Source organism: Mobula hypostoma, chromosome 10 (genome assembly GCF_963921235.1).
Source record: "Mobula hypostoma chromosome 10, sMobHyp1.1, whole genome shotgun sequence".
Lineage (NCBI taxonomy): Eukaryota > Metazoa > Chordata > Chondrichthyes > Myliobatiformes > Myliobatidae > Mobula > Mobula hypostoma.
The window spans coordinates 32,067,658-32,086,101 of record NC_086106.1 but is presented as its reverse complement, the minus strand read 5'-3'; the positions used below and the strand labels follow the sequence as shown (position 1 = coordinate 32,086,101).

Below are 18,444 nucleotides of genomic sequence, written 5' to 3'. Positions count from 1 at the left end.
GTAAGGAGGGTATGTAGAGCAGTGGATATTGCGTTGTCTGTCGATCGGTTGTGTCGGTAGGCAAATTGTAGGAGATCCAGTGTGGGTGGTAGCACCCTGCAGATGTAATCCCTGACCAACTTCTCAAAGCAATTGCTTACTATAGTGGTGAGTGCGACAGGACGCCAGTCGTTCAGGCACATTACCTTGGGCTTTTTTTGGATTCAAGATTCAATCATCTTGAATCTTTGACTGTTTAATCTGAATGTCGGGTGCAGGGACAATAAATTTATGCAATTGTCTATCACATTTGTGTTGGTGGGACATTTATATGCCGAGATGGTCAGTCCCGTTTGGGAAACAAAGGATCTCCAATTTCATTCCCAACCTCCGCCAGCGGGACACACGTTCCACGCAGAAGCGGCCGAGAGCGCATGCGCACGACCGACGAGACGTCAGAAACACGCGCACTGCGGATCTTCCAAGTGGAAGCCGCTGGAAAGCAGGTAGGAGCGAAACGTCGGGTCGTGGGATGGTTCACCGCTGAGGCTGAATCCGGGAAACAGCCCCTGGGTGGGGGAGAATAGGCGCGGGTTCCAGAAACCCTGCGGGTCGCCGAACGAGCTCGGCGCAATTTATTCCCCCCACCGCGCCGTGACTGGGCTTTGTGCTGCCAATCTGTCCCAAGATACATTGCAAACCGAATCTGCGCATGCGCGTTTTGCCTGGCGCTAGACTTGTAGGGTGGTTTCTGGGCAGCTGGAGATTGTGGGTACGAAGGCCACCATTGCTGTTGCGCCACCCCTTGTACATTCTGTCTGGGCTGCAAGTGAGACTGAAAATTCACGCAGATAGGTTTTAAGTCAGTGGGCTGTCCAGACCCAGCCGGCATGCCGATCTTCCTAGCTTTTGGCTATATTTGGAAAAATATATATTTTGTTTATTTTCATAAACCAAATACAGTAGGTTATATATTATGTATTCTAAAAAAGGAAATTATAAGCAAGTTACCCTGACTTCAGTTGTTGCGATCCATTATTAAGGATGAGATTTTACGGTACTTCGAGGCACAAGATAAACTAGGCAAACGTTAGCATATTTTGCTTAAGGGGATATCTTGTCTGATAAACCTTTGGAATTCTTCGAGGAAATATAACAGGCGGGATAGACAAAGGAGATTCAGTGGATGTTGTTTACTTAGATTTTCAGAAGGCCTTTGACAAAGTGCCTCACGTGAGCCCATGGAAACAAATTACTACACATAGAAGGTTGGCTGACTGGCAGAAAGCAAAGAGTGGCTGTAAAGGGGGCCCTTTTTGCTCTGCTCCAGTTTCCTTCCACCTTCCAAAGATGTACGAGTTAGTAGGTGAAATGATATTTCAATTGGTGAGGGATAAATCGGGGATTGCTGGGTGGCTCGGGTTGAAGGACAGGAAGGGTGTATTTCACACGGCATCTCAATAAATAAATAAATTCAGTCATGAACGGATTGCAGGGCAAACTTCATGGGCTGAATGGCCTAATTGTGCTGCTATGACCTCTGGTCTATTTTTAAAATAATACTTGTACTAAAATAAGGAACTAAGTTTAACCAACACACATAAAAGTTGCTGGTGAACACAGCAGGCCAGGCAGCATCTCTAGGAAGAGGTACAGTTGACATTTCGGAATTTCCATTGAAAAATAACCCCTGATAGTACTTTCACCTGAATCAGGTGGGAAAGTTAAGGATGTGGGTAAAATAGTGATAGAGCACAGAGACAGGTCCTGTGGAAAAGTATCTCTTGTTTTGGTTTCTTCTGCTTCTTTTACAAATGATCTACATTTGTGTGTCCTTCAGTTCTTGTACTTTCTGTCCACGGGAAGAGTTTTTCTCTGTTTACTGAGTGATATTTATACCCTCTATCAGATCTAGCCCAACTGTCTGCTCCGAGAGCAGCCCCACTTCTACAGTCCGTCCAGACAACAAAAATCCCTCAGCCCCAGATCGATTATTTGTCCCCAGGAAGAAACCTTCAAAATTACTGATCTGCACTCTACTGGAATGCCAGACTTGATCTCATGCTCAAGTCAAAGTAAATAAATAAATACATTTATTATCAAAGTGCGTAGATGTCACCTCATACTAACTTGAGATCATTTTCTTGCAGGCATTCACAGGGAATAAAGAAATACAATAGAATTTGTGAAAATTATACTTAGAACTGACAAACAACCCATGTGCAAAAGATAACTAACTGTGGAAATAAAAAAATTATATACTGAGAACATGAGTTGTAGTGTCCTTGAAAGTGAGTCCATAGGTTGTTGAATCAGTTTAGAGTTGAGGTGAGTGAAGTTATCCACACAAAGCATCAGGTATTGTTCATGGATTCATGGACTGTTCGGAAATCTGATGGAGGAAGAAGCTGTACCTGAAATGTTGAGTGTGTGTCTTTAGGCTCCTGTACCTGATCCTGATCCCTGATGGTGGCAATGAGAAGAGAGCATGTCCTGGGTGGTGGGGGTCTTTAATGATGCATGTGGTGTTTTGAGGCGTTGCCTTTTGAATATGTCCTTGATGGTGGGGAGGGTAGTGCCCGTGACAGAGGCAGCTTTGCATTGGAATGCTCAAAAGTACCAAGTGTGGAGAGAGGTTCAGCCGGAGGGGAAGGGCTCTCCAGTCACTGGCAGGAAAGTACCAGACGCATGTGCTCTGTGTGTGAGGTTACGTTGACCTAACCTGAGGAGAAATCAGAAACATTTCACACGAGGATCAGACAGGTGATTTCTCAGTGCAGGTTAGGGACTTTACCTGCCTTGTGTGGAAAGACGTTGATTGCTGTATCCTCCAAATCAAGATGGCGACCTTTTGCAGGCAGCTAAAAGAACTTCTGATGTACCTCTCAACGGTCAGAGCAGACTTGATGGGCCGAATAGCCTTATTCTGCTCCTGTATCTTATGGTCTTATGATCACTGCAATATGCAGCCGATCATTCCTTTGCTCTTAAACTATCTAAAACACTGGTTCCCAATCGTTTTGGGGTTATCACCCCCCCCCGGCTCCCAGACCACATCCCCATTGCTACCCCCCCCCCATCCTGCCTTTCTGGCCATTACATAAAAACTATAAAGTATTTTGATTCACAATGCACAGACATAGAAACTGCAAATTCAAAGCACGAACAAATATTGCATAAACAACTCAAATCTGTTTCAAGCTACAAGTAAAATGATTTTTTTATTTGATTACAATCAAAAACAATTTTCATCAACAGTTTTAGAGAGTACGTTAGTTATCCAACTTGTCAGTATTTCATTGCTTTTTCACCTTTCAGTGGGAAGGATGGGCGAGTTGCAATGATATCAGCTTCTCAACACCAGACTGAATGCCACTTGGAAGTATCTCAGATCCCCACATCCAATAATTTGCAGACTGTTTTGTTGCTTTAAAAGAATTTGGGTGACTCCACTAAAACCACGCTCCGCTAAATATGATATTGGAAAGGCAGTAAAGAACACCTTAACCTTTTTCCAAAGTGTAGGACAGTGTTGAGAGATTTCTTTCTGCAACCAAAGATCTTGATATGTTTCAACTCAAAGTCATTTTGTAGTGAGATCAGTAATTCCTCCATCCTTCCTGTTAATTCCTCATTACAAATGTTCAAGAATGGATTTATTACCCAATCTGGAATTTGGATTGAGAGGAAATCCTGAAATCTCTCTGACGTGTCGTTATGCAGCTCACCCGGGTGGGCACAGTATGGTTGGAGATCATCTGGTATTCTTTCTCCCCCTTCCAAGTCAGAGAGGCGCAGAGATTGGAAAAGGTCACCACAGCCAACGTTGCACTTAAGTAGGGCTAACTTGAACAGAATGTGCAGACAACTGATGTGACAGATAAGATTCACATCATTTCCTTGCAATTGAAGACTGATTTCATTAAACTTTGTGAATAATTCTGACAATTAAGCAGTATCATACCCAATATTCTTGAGTCAATTACTGAATGAAGCATTAGAATCTTCAAATAATATTATCTCAGTTTCAAAAAGTGCATGAGAGCATCTCAGGCAGTTTCCTTTTGAGAGCCATCGGACTCTGTGTGGAACAGCAAGCATTCAAACTGTTCACCACCCTCAATACAAAGCTCTTGAAATTGTGAGAATTGATGATACCTGGAACAAGATGTTGTCTGAGAATTAAACAGCGAATGGTAACTATGTTAGCTACAACTCTATTCAATAAAGTAATAACCTCACGGCGGTGTCCTGTCATTGATGCACAAGCAAGAATGTTGGTGAGTGGAATATCCTTTCTGTTGGAAAATTCCCCAACAACCCAAATATTGTCTCCCCCTTCGTATCTGTTTCCAGTCTCCCTGCAAATAACAACTTCTGGACCATGCTTTCATTCTTTATGAAGTGAACATAACCAAGAAGCAACAATTCGTTGTCTAGCAAAGTTGACTAATCCAACAGCGGGACAAATTCTGTTGTCCTAAGTATGTCACACGTAGTGGTTACTTGGACACAAAGCAAAACCGCTGAGGGACTTGAGTACAGGAGTTGAAACTGGGTGATGCCCTTCCTGGATAACCAAGCTCCAAGTTGAAAAAATTCTTATAGCAATAAAAAAAAACTAATGAAACTAGGATTTGTGATATAGTGAAATTAACGTAATTAGCATTCCAATTAGTGAAGTTAGCAGTCAATAAATATTATCATTCCCTGTAGGCCTCCCTCTGGCTAAGCTGACTGAGACAAAGTGACAATATGTAACTAGACCCATTCACTTATACCATGCTCCGACCCCCACGACAAATTACCTGTGATAAACACACAAATCAAAATATAATACTGAAAATAGAAATTAGGTACATGGCACTTACATTTTAGAATGTGTCTTCCACGTTCTCAGACATTTTGTCTATTCATCTTTGAACAGAGTTGTCTCTGAGGGAGTTGCTTTAATTTTTTAATGTGGTGACTTGTGCAAGCCCGTACTCAGAACCTCCCTTACTGCTGGCAGAATCAGTTCTTCGCCAATTGCACAGGGTTTATCAGATTTAACAATGAGCAATGAAGCACACAGACCATCACTGTTTTGTTGTGACATGTGAGTAACCATGTTTTGAAGTGTTTCCATTTCTGAAGGTCCATTCCTGTTCTGTGTTCTATATTCCAGCACATTCCTGCTGAAGACAGGCTGCACCCAGAGAGGGAATTGTTCACTATGTCCTCTGACTTGAGGAGACAACAGCGGGTTCATACCAGGGATAAATCATTCTCATGTTCTGAGTGTGGGAAGGGATTTAATTGGCCGTCTGATCTGCTGCGACACCAGCGCACTCACACCGGGGAGAGGCCGTTCACCTGCTCCGAGTGCGGGAAAGGATTTGCGTGCTCCTCCAACCTCCTGAAGCACCAGCGGGTTCACACCGGGGAGAAGCCGTTCATCTGCTCTGAGTGTGGAAAGGGGTTCAGTCAGTCATCCAACCTGGAGATACACCTGCGCACGCACACCGGGGAGAGGCCGTTCACCTGCTCCGAGTGCGGGAAGGGCTTCATTCTGTCATCCAAACTGGTGACCCACCGGCGGATTCACTTTGGGGACAGGCCGTTCACCTGCTCGGAGTGTGGGAAAGGGTTCACTGAGTCGTACAACCTGCTGACGCATCAGCAAATTCACACCGGGGAGAGGCCGTTCAGCTGCTCCGTATGTGGGAAACGATTCAAACATTCAGCAGAACTGATAATGCACGAGCGAATTCACACCGGAGAGAGGCCATACGTCTGCTCTGAGTGCGGGAAGGGATTCATTCGAAGGGCCAACCTGCTGACACATCAGCGGATTCACACCGGGGAGAGGCCGTTCACCTGCTCCGTGTGTGGGAAGGGGTTCGTTCAGCTGTCCCAACTGCAGGCACACAAGTACATTCACACCGGGGAGAGGCCGTTCACCTGCTCCGTGTGTGGGAAGGGATACGCACGGTCATTCTGCCTAGTGAGACACCAGCAAGTTCACACTCGGGAGAAAGTGTAACTGTGTGACACGTTGACACTAAAACACTGCAGTCACCGAGACACCAGGAAGTTCACAGTGACTGCAGGCTGTTGCCTTCTGCAGTTCCTGACACCACTGACCAGACCAAGGACTGAACCCTGGTCAGTTTGGGATTTGTTTCTGATGATGTCCGTAAATCTTGTAACTGGACCGGCCTTTTATATTCCTGAATCAGTGTGAAATAAATCAAATCTGTTTTAATCTGTGTCACAGGTCCTGTCAATCGGTAACACTCCCGCAGTGAAGTAGGGACCCAAGCTCCTTGGCCAGACTCGTGTTCCAGCCTCCTCCCAGAGTAAACCTGCTGCCAATGGCACCAGGCTCCATTCTACTCACTGGCTTCAGGAGAAGTTTGAGTGTTGTACTGTGCAACATCTGAACAAAGGTGAATCTTAAAAAAGTGTGAGGTGGTGCTAACAGAAATGATTATGTAATAGTCTGAGGGTGTTGGAGTGCAGGAGTTTTACTCTGTCTTCCCTTTCTGTGTTTATTCAATCATCCCTGCTCATCATCTCAATCCCTCCCTGAAGTAAGGGGTAACACAGAACCATGAGTACAAAATTCTGAGTGGTATATGTAGATAGGGCAAATGCAAGCAGGCTTTCCCGTCTGAGGTTGGGTGAGACTAAAACGAGAATGAAAGGTGAAATGTTTAAGGGGGGGATATTCTTCCGGCAGACAGTTGTGAGAGTGTGGGACGTGTGGATGCGGTTTTGATTTCAATCGTTAATGAGAAGTTTCCAGGCTTGTAATGCTCTGTGTCTCCATGACACACTGTCCCCACTCTGGGGGCGGGGGGGAGGGGGAGGGTGAAGAGCTTTCCCATGTGGGACTTTCTGCAGACTGAAGAACAAGACGAGAGCTCCCTGGTGCCTTATCCCAGACTTTCCTCGTCCATCATGTCCCTGGGAGGATGTAATTGATGTGTAACTGTTGGTTGCCAACTCTTTTTGATAGTGGAGGTGGAAGGATGTGACCAATAAATAGCTCAGGTGGGTCTCTGCAATACAGGACCATTCTGACAAGTATGAGGTCCTGAGGGCAGCATAGAGACATACAGCACAGAAACAGGCCCTTCAGCCCACATAGTCCATGCCAAAACCATTTAAACTGCCCACTTCCACCAACCTGCACCAGGAGCACAACCTTCTGTACCCCTACCATCTATGTGCCTATCCAAACTCCCCTTAAACGTCTGTGCTGGCAGCTCATTCCACACTCTGACGACCCTCTGAGTGAAGACATTTCCCATCATATTAAACATAGAAAATAGGTGCAGGAGTAGGCCATTCGGCCCTTCAAGCCTGCACCACCATTTATTATGATCATGGCTGATCATCCAACTCAGAACCCCGCCCCAGCCTTCCCTCCATACCCCCTGATCCCTGTAGCCACAAGGGCCATATCTAACTCCCTCTTAAATATAGCCAATGAACTGGCCTCAACTGTTTCCTGTGGCAGAGAATTCCACAGATTCACCACTCTCTGTGTGAAGAAGTTTTTCCTAATCTCGGTCCTAAAAGGCTTCCCCTTAATCCTCAGACTGTGACCCCTTGTTCTGGACTTCCCCAACATGGGGAACAATCTTCCTGCATCGAGCCTGTCCAATCCCTTTAGGATTTTATACGTTTCAATCAGATCCCCCCCTCAATCTTCTAAATTCCAACGAGTACAAGCCCAGTTCATCCAGTCTTTCTTCATATGAAAGTCCTGCCATCCCAGGAATCAATCTGGTGAACCTTCTTTGTACTCCCTCTATGGCAAGGATGTCTTTCCTCAGATTAGGGGACCAAAACTGCACACAATACTCCAGGTGTGGTCTCACCAAGGCCTTGTACAACTGCAGTAGTACCTCCCTGCTCCTGTACTCGAATCCTCTCGCTATAAATGCCAGCATACCATTCGCCTTTTTCACCGCCTGCTGTACCTGCATGCCCACTTTCAATGACTGGTGTATAATGACACCCAGGTCTCGTTGCACCTCCCCTATTCCTAATCGGCCACCATTCAGATAATAATCTGTTTTCCTATTTTTGCCACCAAAGTGGATAACTTCACATTTATCCACATTAAACTGCATCTGCCATGAATTTGCCCACTCACCCAACCTATCCAAGTCACTCTGCATCCTCTTAGCATCCTCCTCACAGCTAACACTGCCACCCAGCTTTGTGTCATCCGCAAACTTGGAGATGCTGCATTTAATTCCCTCATCCAAGTCATTAATATATATTGTAAACAACTGGGGTCCCAGCACTGAGCCTTGCGGTACCCCACTAGTCACCACCTGCCATTCTGAAAAGGTCCCGTTTATTCCCACGCTTTGCTTCCTGTCTGCTATCCACATCAATACCTTACCCCCAACACCGTGTGCTTTAAGTTTGCACACTAATCTCCTGTGTGGGACCTTGTCAAAAGCCTTTTGAAAATCCAAATATACCACATCCACTGGTTCTCCCCTATCCACTCTACTGGTTACATCCTCAAAAAATTCTATGAGATTCGTCAGACATGATTTTCCTTTCACAAATCCATGCTGACTTTGTCCGATCATTTCACTGCTTTCCAAATGTGCTGTTATCACATCTTTGATAACTGACTCCAGCAGTTTCCCCACCACCGGCGTTAGGCTAACCGGTCTATAATTCCCCGGTTTCTCTCTCCCTCCTTTTTAAAAAAGTGGGGTTACATTAGCCACCCTCCAATCCTCAGGAACTAGTCCAGAATCTAACGAGTTTTGAAAAATTATCACTAATGCATCCACTATTTCTTGGGCTACTTCCTTAAGCACTCTAGGATGCAGACCATCTGGCCCTGGGGATTTATCTGCCTTCAATCCCTTCAATTTACCTAACACCACTTCCCTACTAACAAGTATTTCGCTCAGTTCCTCCATCTCACTGGACCCTCTGTCCCCTACCATTTCTGGAAGATTATTTATGTCCTCCTTAGTGAAGACAGAACCAAAGTAATTATTCAATTGGTCTGCCATGTCCTTGCTCCCCATAATCAATTCACCTGTTTCTGTCTGTAGGGGACCTACATTTGTCTTTACCAGTCTTTTCCTTTTTACATATCTATAAAAGCTTCTACAATCAGTTTTTATGTTCCCTGCCAGTTTTCTCTCATAATCTTTTTTCCCCTTCCTAATTAAGCCCTTTGTCCTCCTCTGCTGAACTCTGAATTTCTCCCAGTCCTCAGGTGAGCCACTTTCTCTGGCTAATTTGTATGCTTCTTCTTTGGAATTGATACTATCCCTAATTTCTCTTGTCAGCCACGGGTGCACTACCTTCCTTGATTTATTCTTTTGCCAAACTGGGATGAACAATTGTTGTAGTTCATCCATGCAACCTTTAAATGCTTGCCATTGCATATCCACCGTCAATCCTTTAAGTGTCATTTGCCAGTCTATCTTAGCTAATTCACGTCTCATACCTTCAAAGTTACCCCTCTTTAAGTTCAGAACCTTTGTTTCTGAATTAACTATGTCACTCTCCATCTTAATGAAGAATTCCACCATATTATGGTCACTCTTACCCAAGGGGCCTCTCACGACAAGATTGCTAATTAACCCTTCCTCATTGCTCAAAACCCAGTCCAGAATAGCCTGCTCTCTAGTTGGTTCCTCGACATGTTGGTTCAAAAAACCATCCCGCATACATTCCAAGAAATCCTCTTCCTCAGCACCTTTACCGATATGGTTCACCCAATCTACATGTAGATTGAAGTCACCCATTATAACTGCTGTTCCTTTATTGCACACATTTCTAATTTCCTGTTTAATACCATCTCCGACCTCACTACTACTGTTAGGTGGCCTGTACACAACTCCCACCAGCGTCTTCTGCCCCTTAGTGTTACGCAGCTCTACCCATATTGATTCCACATCTTCCCGGCTTATGTCCTTCCTTTCCATTGCGTTAATCTCTTCTTTAACCAGCAACGCCACCCCACCTCCCCTTCCTTCATGTCTATCCCTCCTGAATATTGAATATCCCTGAACGTTGAGCTCCCATCCTTGGTCACCCTGGAGCCATGTCTCTGTGATCCCAACTATATCATAATCATTAATAACAATCTGCACTTTCAATTCATCCACCTTATTACGAATGCTCCTTGCATTGACACACAAAGCCATCAGGCGCTCTTTTACAACTCTCTTAGCCCTTATACAATTATGTTGAAAAGTGGCCCTTTTTAATGCTTGCCCTGGATTTGTCGGCCTGCCACTTTTACTCTTCTTCTTAGTACTTTTTGCCTCTACCCTCACTTTACACCCCTCTGTCTCTCTGCACTGGTTCCCATCCCCCTGTTGTGAACTAACCTCCTCACGCCTAGCCTCTTTAATTTGATTCCCACCCCCCAACCATTCTAGTTTAAAGTCACCTTAGTAGCCCTCGCTAATCTCCCTGCCAGGATATTGGTCCCCCTAGGATTCAAGTGTAACCCGTCCTTTTTGTACAGGTCACGCCTGTGCCAAAAGAGGTCCCAATGAGCCAAAAACTTGAATCCCTGCCCCCTGCTCCAATCCCTCAGCCACGCATTTATCCTCCACCTCATCGCATTCCTACTCTCACTGTCGCGTGGCACAGGCAGTAATCCTGAAATTAATACCTTTGCGGTCCTTTTTCTCAACTCCCTTCCGAGCTCCCTATATTCTCCTTTCAGGACCTCTTCCCTTTTCCTACCCATGTCATTGGTACCTATATGTACCAGGACCTCTGGCTCCTCACCCTCCCACTTCAGGATATCTTGGACACGATCAGAAATATCCCGGACCCTGGCACCAGGGAGGCAAACTACCATCCGGGTCTCTGGACTGCGTCCACAGAATCGCCTATCTGGCCCCCTTACTATCGAGTCCCCTATCACAACTGCCCTCCTCTTCCTTGCCCTACCCTTCTGAGCTACAGGGCCAGACCCTGTGCTGGAGGCACGGCCACTGTCGCTTCCCCCGGGTAAGCTGTCCCCCCCAACTGTACTCAAACAGGAGTACTTATTGTTAAGGGGCACAGCCACCGGGGTACTCCCTATTACCTGACTTTTCCCCTTCCCCCTCCTAACCCCTTAAACTTCTCACCTTTCACCCTTAACCCATGACCTTTGTTGTCTCACCCAACCTCAGTGGAAAAAGCCTGCTTGCATTTACCTTAACTATACTCCTCATCATTTTGTGTACTTCTATCAAATCTCCTCTCCATCTTCTATGTTCTAAAGAATATAGTCTGAACCCATTCAGTCTTTCCTTATAACTCAGGTCCTCCAGACCCAGCAACATCCTTGTAAATTTTCTCTGCCTTCTTTCAACTTTGTTTACATCTTTCCTGTAGGTAGGTGACTAAAACTACACAGAATACTCCAAACAACAACAAACAACAACAGGAATTCTGCAGATGCTGGAAATTCAAGCAGCACACATAAAAGTTGCTGGTAAACGCAGCAGGCCAGGCAGCATCTCTAGGAAGAGGTGCAGGCGATGTTTCAGGACGTTTCAGTCGTCGTTAGTTCTGATGAAGGGTCTCGGCCTGAAGCGTCGACTGCACCTCTTCCTAGAGATGCTGCCTGGCCTGCTGCATTCACCAGAATACTCCAAATTAGGCCTCACAGATGTCTTATACAACTTCAACATAACACCCCATCTCCTGTACTCAGTACATTGATTTATGAAGGTCAATGTGTGGAAAGCTTTCCTTACGAACCTATCTACCTGTGACACCACTTTCAATGAATTATGGACCTGTGTTTCCAGATCTCTTTGATGTACCACAGTCCTCAGTGCCCTACTGTTCACTGTGTAGTACCTACGCTGGCTGGTCCTACCAAAGTACAACACCTCACACTTATCTGCATTAAATTCCATCTGCCATTTTCCCAGCTGATCCAGATCCCTCTGCAAGCCATGATAACCTTCCTCACTGTCCACTATATCCTCAATCTTGGTGTCATCCACAAATCTGCTGATCCAGTTAACCACATTGTCATCCAGATCATTGAGATGGACCACAAACAACAGTGGGCCCAGCACCGATCCCTGTGCCACACCACTGGTCACAGGCCTCCAGTCAGAGAGGCAACCATGTACTACTGCTTTCTGGCTTCTCCCACAAAGCCAATGTCTAATCCAATTTACTACCTCATCCTGAATGTCAAGCAAGTAAGGGCCCATCACCGCCCGCTCTGTGGAATGGGGCCAGAAACAGGAGAGAGGATCAGTACAGGGCAAGAGTTATGTATGGTCAGGGGCATTGCTAGGAGAACGGGCCCGTGTCAGAGAGGAGGGGATCACTGTCGCATCTGAATCAGAAGCAGGAGTTGGCGATGAATCTGCTTCACCATTCAGAAAGGTCCCGGCTGGTCCTTGTTCACCCTCCCTTCAGATCTGCAGATTGCTGTTCCATTCCAGATGTTAAATCTAATGTCAATCTCCATGTGAGTTTAAACCCACCAGAGTCCAGGATTGGACACTGTGCCTTATCAGGATAGGTTGACCAAGCTCTTTAGAGTGAAGGAGGATGAGAAGTGACCTGACAGAGGTGTGCAAGGTGAGCGGAGGCAGAGATCGAGTGGACGGCCAGAGACTTTGTCCCAGGGTAGAAGTGGCTAATGCAAGGGGTGATTGGAGGAAAATATGCGGGGGATGTCAGAGGTAAATTTTCTTTTACAGAGAGTGGTGAGTGTGTGGAACCCTCTGCCTGGGTTAGTGGTACAAGCAGATACGCTTGGGGACAATTAAGAGATTCTTAGAAAGGCACATGGATGATAGAAAAATGGAGGGCTATGTAGGAGTTCGATTGTTCACAGAGTAGGCTAAAAGCTCAGCACAACATCATGAGTCGAACTTCCTGTACTGTGCTGTAATGTTCTCTGTTCTATCTCCACACTCCAATTGTACGTACATTTCAGCCTTGAATATCGCTGTGGTGGCTGGTTGTGGAGCATCTTAGTCAGAACTTCTCTGTAGGATGATGCCAGAGGCCCAACCTTTCATCATGACCTTCCCTCAGCTGCAGGTTTGGGCGTGCTGATGTGCACCAGACCGCGTCGAGCACCATTCCCATCTCACACCAGCAGTCCAGGGCAAGATGCATCGACAGCCAGGCAGGTAGTGTTCATCCCAGATAATTGCCTGTCACAAGGGCAGGAATGGCCGTGGTTTAGATGCTTTGAAAGGGACAGGGAGGGATGTAAAAGAGGTGGGGGAGTGGCATTGCTAATCCGGAAATAATATCACAGTTGCAGAGAGGGAAGATGTCATGGAGGGAACCTATTCTGAGTGTAAGTCAGGAACAGGAAGGGATTCCAGCTGTCCACACTATTGGGAGTGCAAGGGATTCCAGCTACTCAGGACACATTAGGACCAGTACATCTTGGGCAAAATATGTGGCTGACCCAGTTAGCCAGTTTCATGGAAATAGTTAAACAGGTTTAAAAAAATATAGCTCCTATTTAAATGAATAACAAATTCTGTATTTAAATGAAATACAGAACAAATTTTGTGAGGCCATTGGTTTTTAATTTGATGCTGTAAGGTAATATTTTTGGCTAATGTCAAATGTTTTCGTGGCATCTTGATAAGTGTCGGAATTTTTTAAAAAGTCACAAAATGATCAAAAATCACTGCTCTTTGAATCAGCATCCATCGGCCCAAATAGACAATGAAACACAAGCATCGGCCACTGGTGCTTTGTGAAATCTTTTCTCAAAGCAGGGTGTAGTGTCTGATTGCCACACACGTTTTGTTAGAAACTGTTGGGCAACGGTCTCCAGTCCCTTTTAACTGACTGTAAATATGTACAACCAATCGATATGTGTTAACTAGGGGGCCGTGCACAATCCTGATTTGATGGAGACAGCCGTGAGAAGCACGGAGGGACACCTGGAGAAACTTCTGAAAAGCCCACTTCGCTGCCGTTGCTACTGTGCCATCGAGAATCTCCGGAGGGGAAGGCCCCAAATCCTCGGCTTTGCCTATTGCCTGTTGCCGTGGCTGGGGTCGAAATGCTCGGTAAAGATGGTGCTCAGTGCTCGGTGCTCTGTGTCGGAGAGCTGGTCGGAGGCTCGGAGTTTTCAGACGGACTCGGAGTCAGACTATGGTCGGGTGCTCTCAGGATGCTGCATTGGCAAGTTTGCGGCGCTGGAGGGTCACAGTCTGCGTGAGATGATGGGACTTTCAAGAGACTTTGAGACTTTTTACCGTTCCCATGGTCTGTTCTTATCAAATTACAGTATTGCTTTACATTGTTGTAACTATATGTTATAATTATGTGGTTTTTGTCAGTTTTTCAGTTGGTTGGTCATGTGATATCATTCTGGAAAAACATTGTATCATTTCTTAATGCGTGCATTACTAAATGACAATAAAAGAGGACTGAGTGTCCTCATAATCTAATCTAATCTAACAGCATTCCTCCAGAGCACAAAACAAAATATGACCACAAATCAGTTAATAAAACTTAATTTTAAATGCAAGTGAGGTGTAGAGCGTGGATATCATAGTTCGTAAAACCTGGATAAAAAGTAATATCGGCATATTTAAACTTACAAAATATATCAAAGAAAGGTGATAAAATGTACCTCGTTTCATCTCAAGTGTTGAAGTATATAATAGTTAATAAAGTGTGAGGTACAGGTACATCATGCTCCAAGCAAGACAACATTGTGGTGTAAAGTCAGACAAAGGCAACTTCACTCGCCCCATCATTGAAATGTTCCCACAGCCTACGGACTCACTTTCAAAGACTCTTCATCTCATGTTCTCCATATTTATTTATTATTATTATTATTGATTTTATTTTAGCCTTTGCCCTATTTGTTGGCTTTTTGCTCACTGGTTGAATGGCCAGTTGGTGTGGTCTCTCATTGATTCTCTTTGGTTAATAGTCTATTACGGATTTATTGAGTATGCCTGCAAGAAATTGAGTCTCAGGGTTGTATATGGTGTATAAGTTTACTTTGAAAATCACTGAAAAGAGACTCGGAATGCTATTTAGCATGCCAACACTTTAGTTGTTCAAGCTTTTAAGTACATTTATTTTCAAAGTATGTATACATAATGTGTGTGTATAATACTGTGGCGCGTGGCCAAGTGGTTAAGGCGTTGCTCTAGTGATCTGAAGGTCGCTAGTTCGAGCCTTGGCTGAGGCAGTGTGTTGTATCCCTGAGCAAGGTACTTAACCACACATTGCTCTGCGACGACACTGGTGCCAAGCTGTATGGGTCCTAATGCCCTTCCCTTGGACAACATCGGTGGCGTGGAGAGGGGAGACTTGCAACATGGGAAACTGCCGGTCTTCCATACAACCTTGCCCAGGCCTGCGCCCTGGAAAGCTTTCCAAGGCACAAATCTGTGGTCTCACAAGACTAATGGATGCCTATATATATACATAATGCAGCTTTGAGATTGATCCCCTCACAGGCAGCCACGAAATAAAGAAACCCAAAAGAACCCATTAACAAAAGCCCGTCAAACACCCAGTGGGCAGAGGGAGGGAGAGAGAGAAGTCTGTCCACAGAGCCTCAGTTCAGGGCAGAGCCGAGCAAACGTCGTGCAGTAGTGAGCTGAACCGGCCCGTCCCTCGTCTCGGGCCCCGACATCCTGACTTTTTCAATCTGACCCGGCACTTAAATTGTCAGCCAAGTATCTGGATCTGTTGCTTCTGGCGCCTGGACTCTGCCGCTGCGATTTGGCCTGCCCCCGGCTTTTCCAATTTGGCCCGGTGCCTCACCTTGGGCCTTTCCCCGCTGCCTCACCGTGCCTCGGTTCTGCCGCGCCAAATCACCTCCAGGTCAAATGGGGGGTTACAGGCTATTGTTTGCGGTGAGTCTTTAACAGAAAAGATGAGATTAACAAAGTATTGAGTGGTTTTCTGTGCTTTCTGTGGTCTCTCAGCTTCACCAGCACTTAAACCAGAAGCTGCCATCGGAAAAAAATCAGCAAAATGCATTCGAGCAAAGAGCAGAACACGTGCAAATCCATTAACATTCAGTCCCCAGGTCCAAACTTTACTCCAAGACGGTGGGTTCTGCAAAACATCATTAGCTAAGTCTGCATAATCATTAATAGTCTTGGATAGGTCATCCCATTGTCTAATAAAGCTTCATTCTGGTTAATAACTCCACCCCACTCTGCAGTAAAATGAGGGATAGGTGGAAGGGCAGGAGGTACATATCTAAGTCGTCCTCGTCGTGGCTATCCCTCGAGGTCGAGGATGATGGTCTTCGTTCTGAAGAAGTGGCCCACAGAGCGAAGATGCCTGTGCGTGTATTTGTTTAACGTGTACTTGATGTTGCACTCCAAGAAGCACACGATACTTCACACATCAACTAACTGATTCCAATGGCATGGAAACCACGACAACTGGAGCTGATGGATTTGTTGCAGCCTTCATCCGCCTTCACAGTCGTTGAATTCGAAGTAATTTCATCCGCCTGTTCCACCGTTGAGGTCTTAGTTGGATTGTCCTTTGTCAGCGACCTCACCCTCGACCTTACCGCCATGGGTGACCCTACCAGGAGCATAGCTCCAGACGGCATCACTCTCGGGTTCACAGGACCACACAAGCTTCTCCACCGCGACAAGGTGACAATCCATGGAGAAGATATCTAAGTAAGCCCTCAGCAGTAGCATTGATGTGTACATTCAGTTCAGTAGGTAGCTTTACAACTGGTTTGGGTAATACTTGCCCAGCTGGAGGTAAGTCCCTTAAAGCATTTGAAAGCACAACACTAGAGTTAAGCCAGCCACAGATTAAAGATAGTTTATTTGTAGTGTGTGCTTGCCGTAGCAATGTAAATGTTACAGTGACGTGGGTAACTCAGGCCAGGCAGCATCTATGGAAAAGAGTAAACAGTCAGCGATTTGGGCCGAGACCCTGGAAATCCAGAGGTACACACAGAAAATGCCAGGGGGAGTCAGCAGGCATGTTTACCTGATTAATATATGTAACCCTCAGGTTCTGTCGGCGGCGTTAGTCTAGGGAAGACAATCTCTGGCCCCACCAAATGTGTGAGATTGAGGTGCAGAACCTCCCGTTTGTGTGGATGCTGCGTGATTTGTTACCCTGTTACAAATTAGTACCGCGAAATAACAGATAGTACACCATATGCAATTAAACAAGTCAGCTTTATGATTTTTAATTTGACTAAAGGGTTAGTAAAGTAAAACAAAAAGAAAAGAGCCCATTTTAATGAAACAGTCTAATGTGCACAAGTTGGAGCTCACGGTTTCCCTTCCACTGGTCCTCCATCGATTTCCCCCGGGCTTCGTTGACTCCTGGCCCACTCCAATTCCAATCCATCCTGCCGTCTACGACCTCTCCTTTCTGTCATCTTCTCTCTCTCCATCTCTCACGGAACAAAAGACTCAGATCACCTCGGTGTCAGGCACACAGCCAGAAAAAACACTCCCCTCATTGGACGGTGCAAATTCCAAAGCTCCCGTTATCTCCAGCCATAACCAAACACTGCTGCTACAGAAAAACTATTACATTAGCAGTGAAACCTTTCGCAGGGTGTTACATATTTATTGAAAATTATATTTTTATGCATTGCATTGTACTGCTGCCGTACAGATCACATGTCATTGATGATTAAAGCTGAAACCAGACGTACAAACGTGGAACACCATGGCACAGTACAGACCCTTCGACCCACGGTGGTGTTTCTGTCTCCACACAACACCTCTGGATTTCATTGCTTTTGGCAGATAAGCATTTCTAGGTGGCTCTCTTTGCCACTTTTATTCATTTCCCATCCAATTCCTTGCTAATCAGCCTGGCTGCTCGGGTGTTTGTTTCACCGAGTGGGATCTTGGGATTACTTTGGGCAGGAGGAGGCCAGTCAGCTCACATTCCAACTCTGTGTGTGCGGCCATCTATTCAGTGCTGTCCCAATGCTCTGCAAATTCTGCTGATTTCTCGGTCCAGATCGTCGACTGTTTACTCTTTTCCATAGATGCTGCCCAGCCTGCTGACTTCCTCCAGCATTTTGTGCGTGTTGCTGTGGATTTACAGCGTCTGCAGATTTTCTCATTTCTGTCACTTTGCAAATGATTCCCTGTGAAAAGTCATTGCAATCCCTCTTTGAGAGCCCGGATTGCCTCTGCCTCTGGGAACTGTGGATTTCATCATAAAAATGTTGATCTCTGTAGATGCTGCCGGGCCTGCTGAGCTCCTCCAGCATTTTGTATTTGTAGAAGTTGTCTCTTCACATCTGTGCCACAGCATTGGAACGTGTGAGCAGCTTCAAACTGCTAGGACTCCGTATCTCACACACCCCTTCCCCTTATGGTCCCGCGACACCTCTGCTTTCTCACGAGGCTGCAGACAGCTGCACTATTCGCAGTAATGCTCAAGTCCTACTGCAGATGCGCAGCAGAGAGTATTCGAACACTCCGCGTCACTGCGTGAGACAGAAGCTGC

General features: G+C 45.7%; 1 protein-coding gene across 1 annotated transcript in view; it reads left to right on the top strand.

Annotated features, from left to right (window-relative positions):
* The first annotated feature begins 439 nt into the window (after positions 1-439).
* Positions 440-18,444, top strand: part of LOC134352793 (gastrula zinc finger protein XlCGF26.1-like) — a 44,481-nt gene continuing 26,476 nt past the window's right edge. Inside the window, exons 1-2 of the mRNA XM_063060265.1 lie at positions 440-485; positions 5,147-5,863. Of these exons, the coding sequence (XP_062916335.1) occupies positions 5,195-5,863 (669 nt within the window). The 5' untranslated portion in view covers positions 440-485; positions 5,147-5,194. The remainder of the gene's footprint in view (positions 486-5,146; positions 5,864-18,444) is intronic.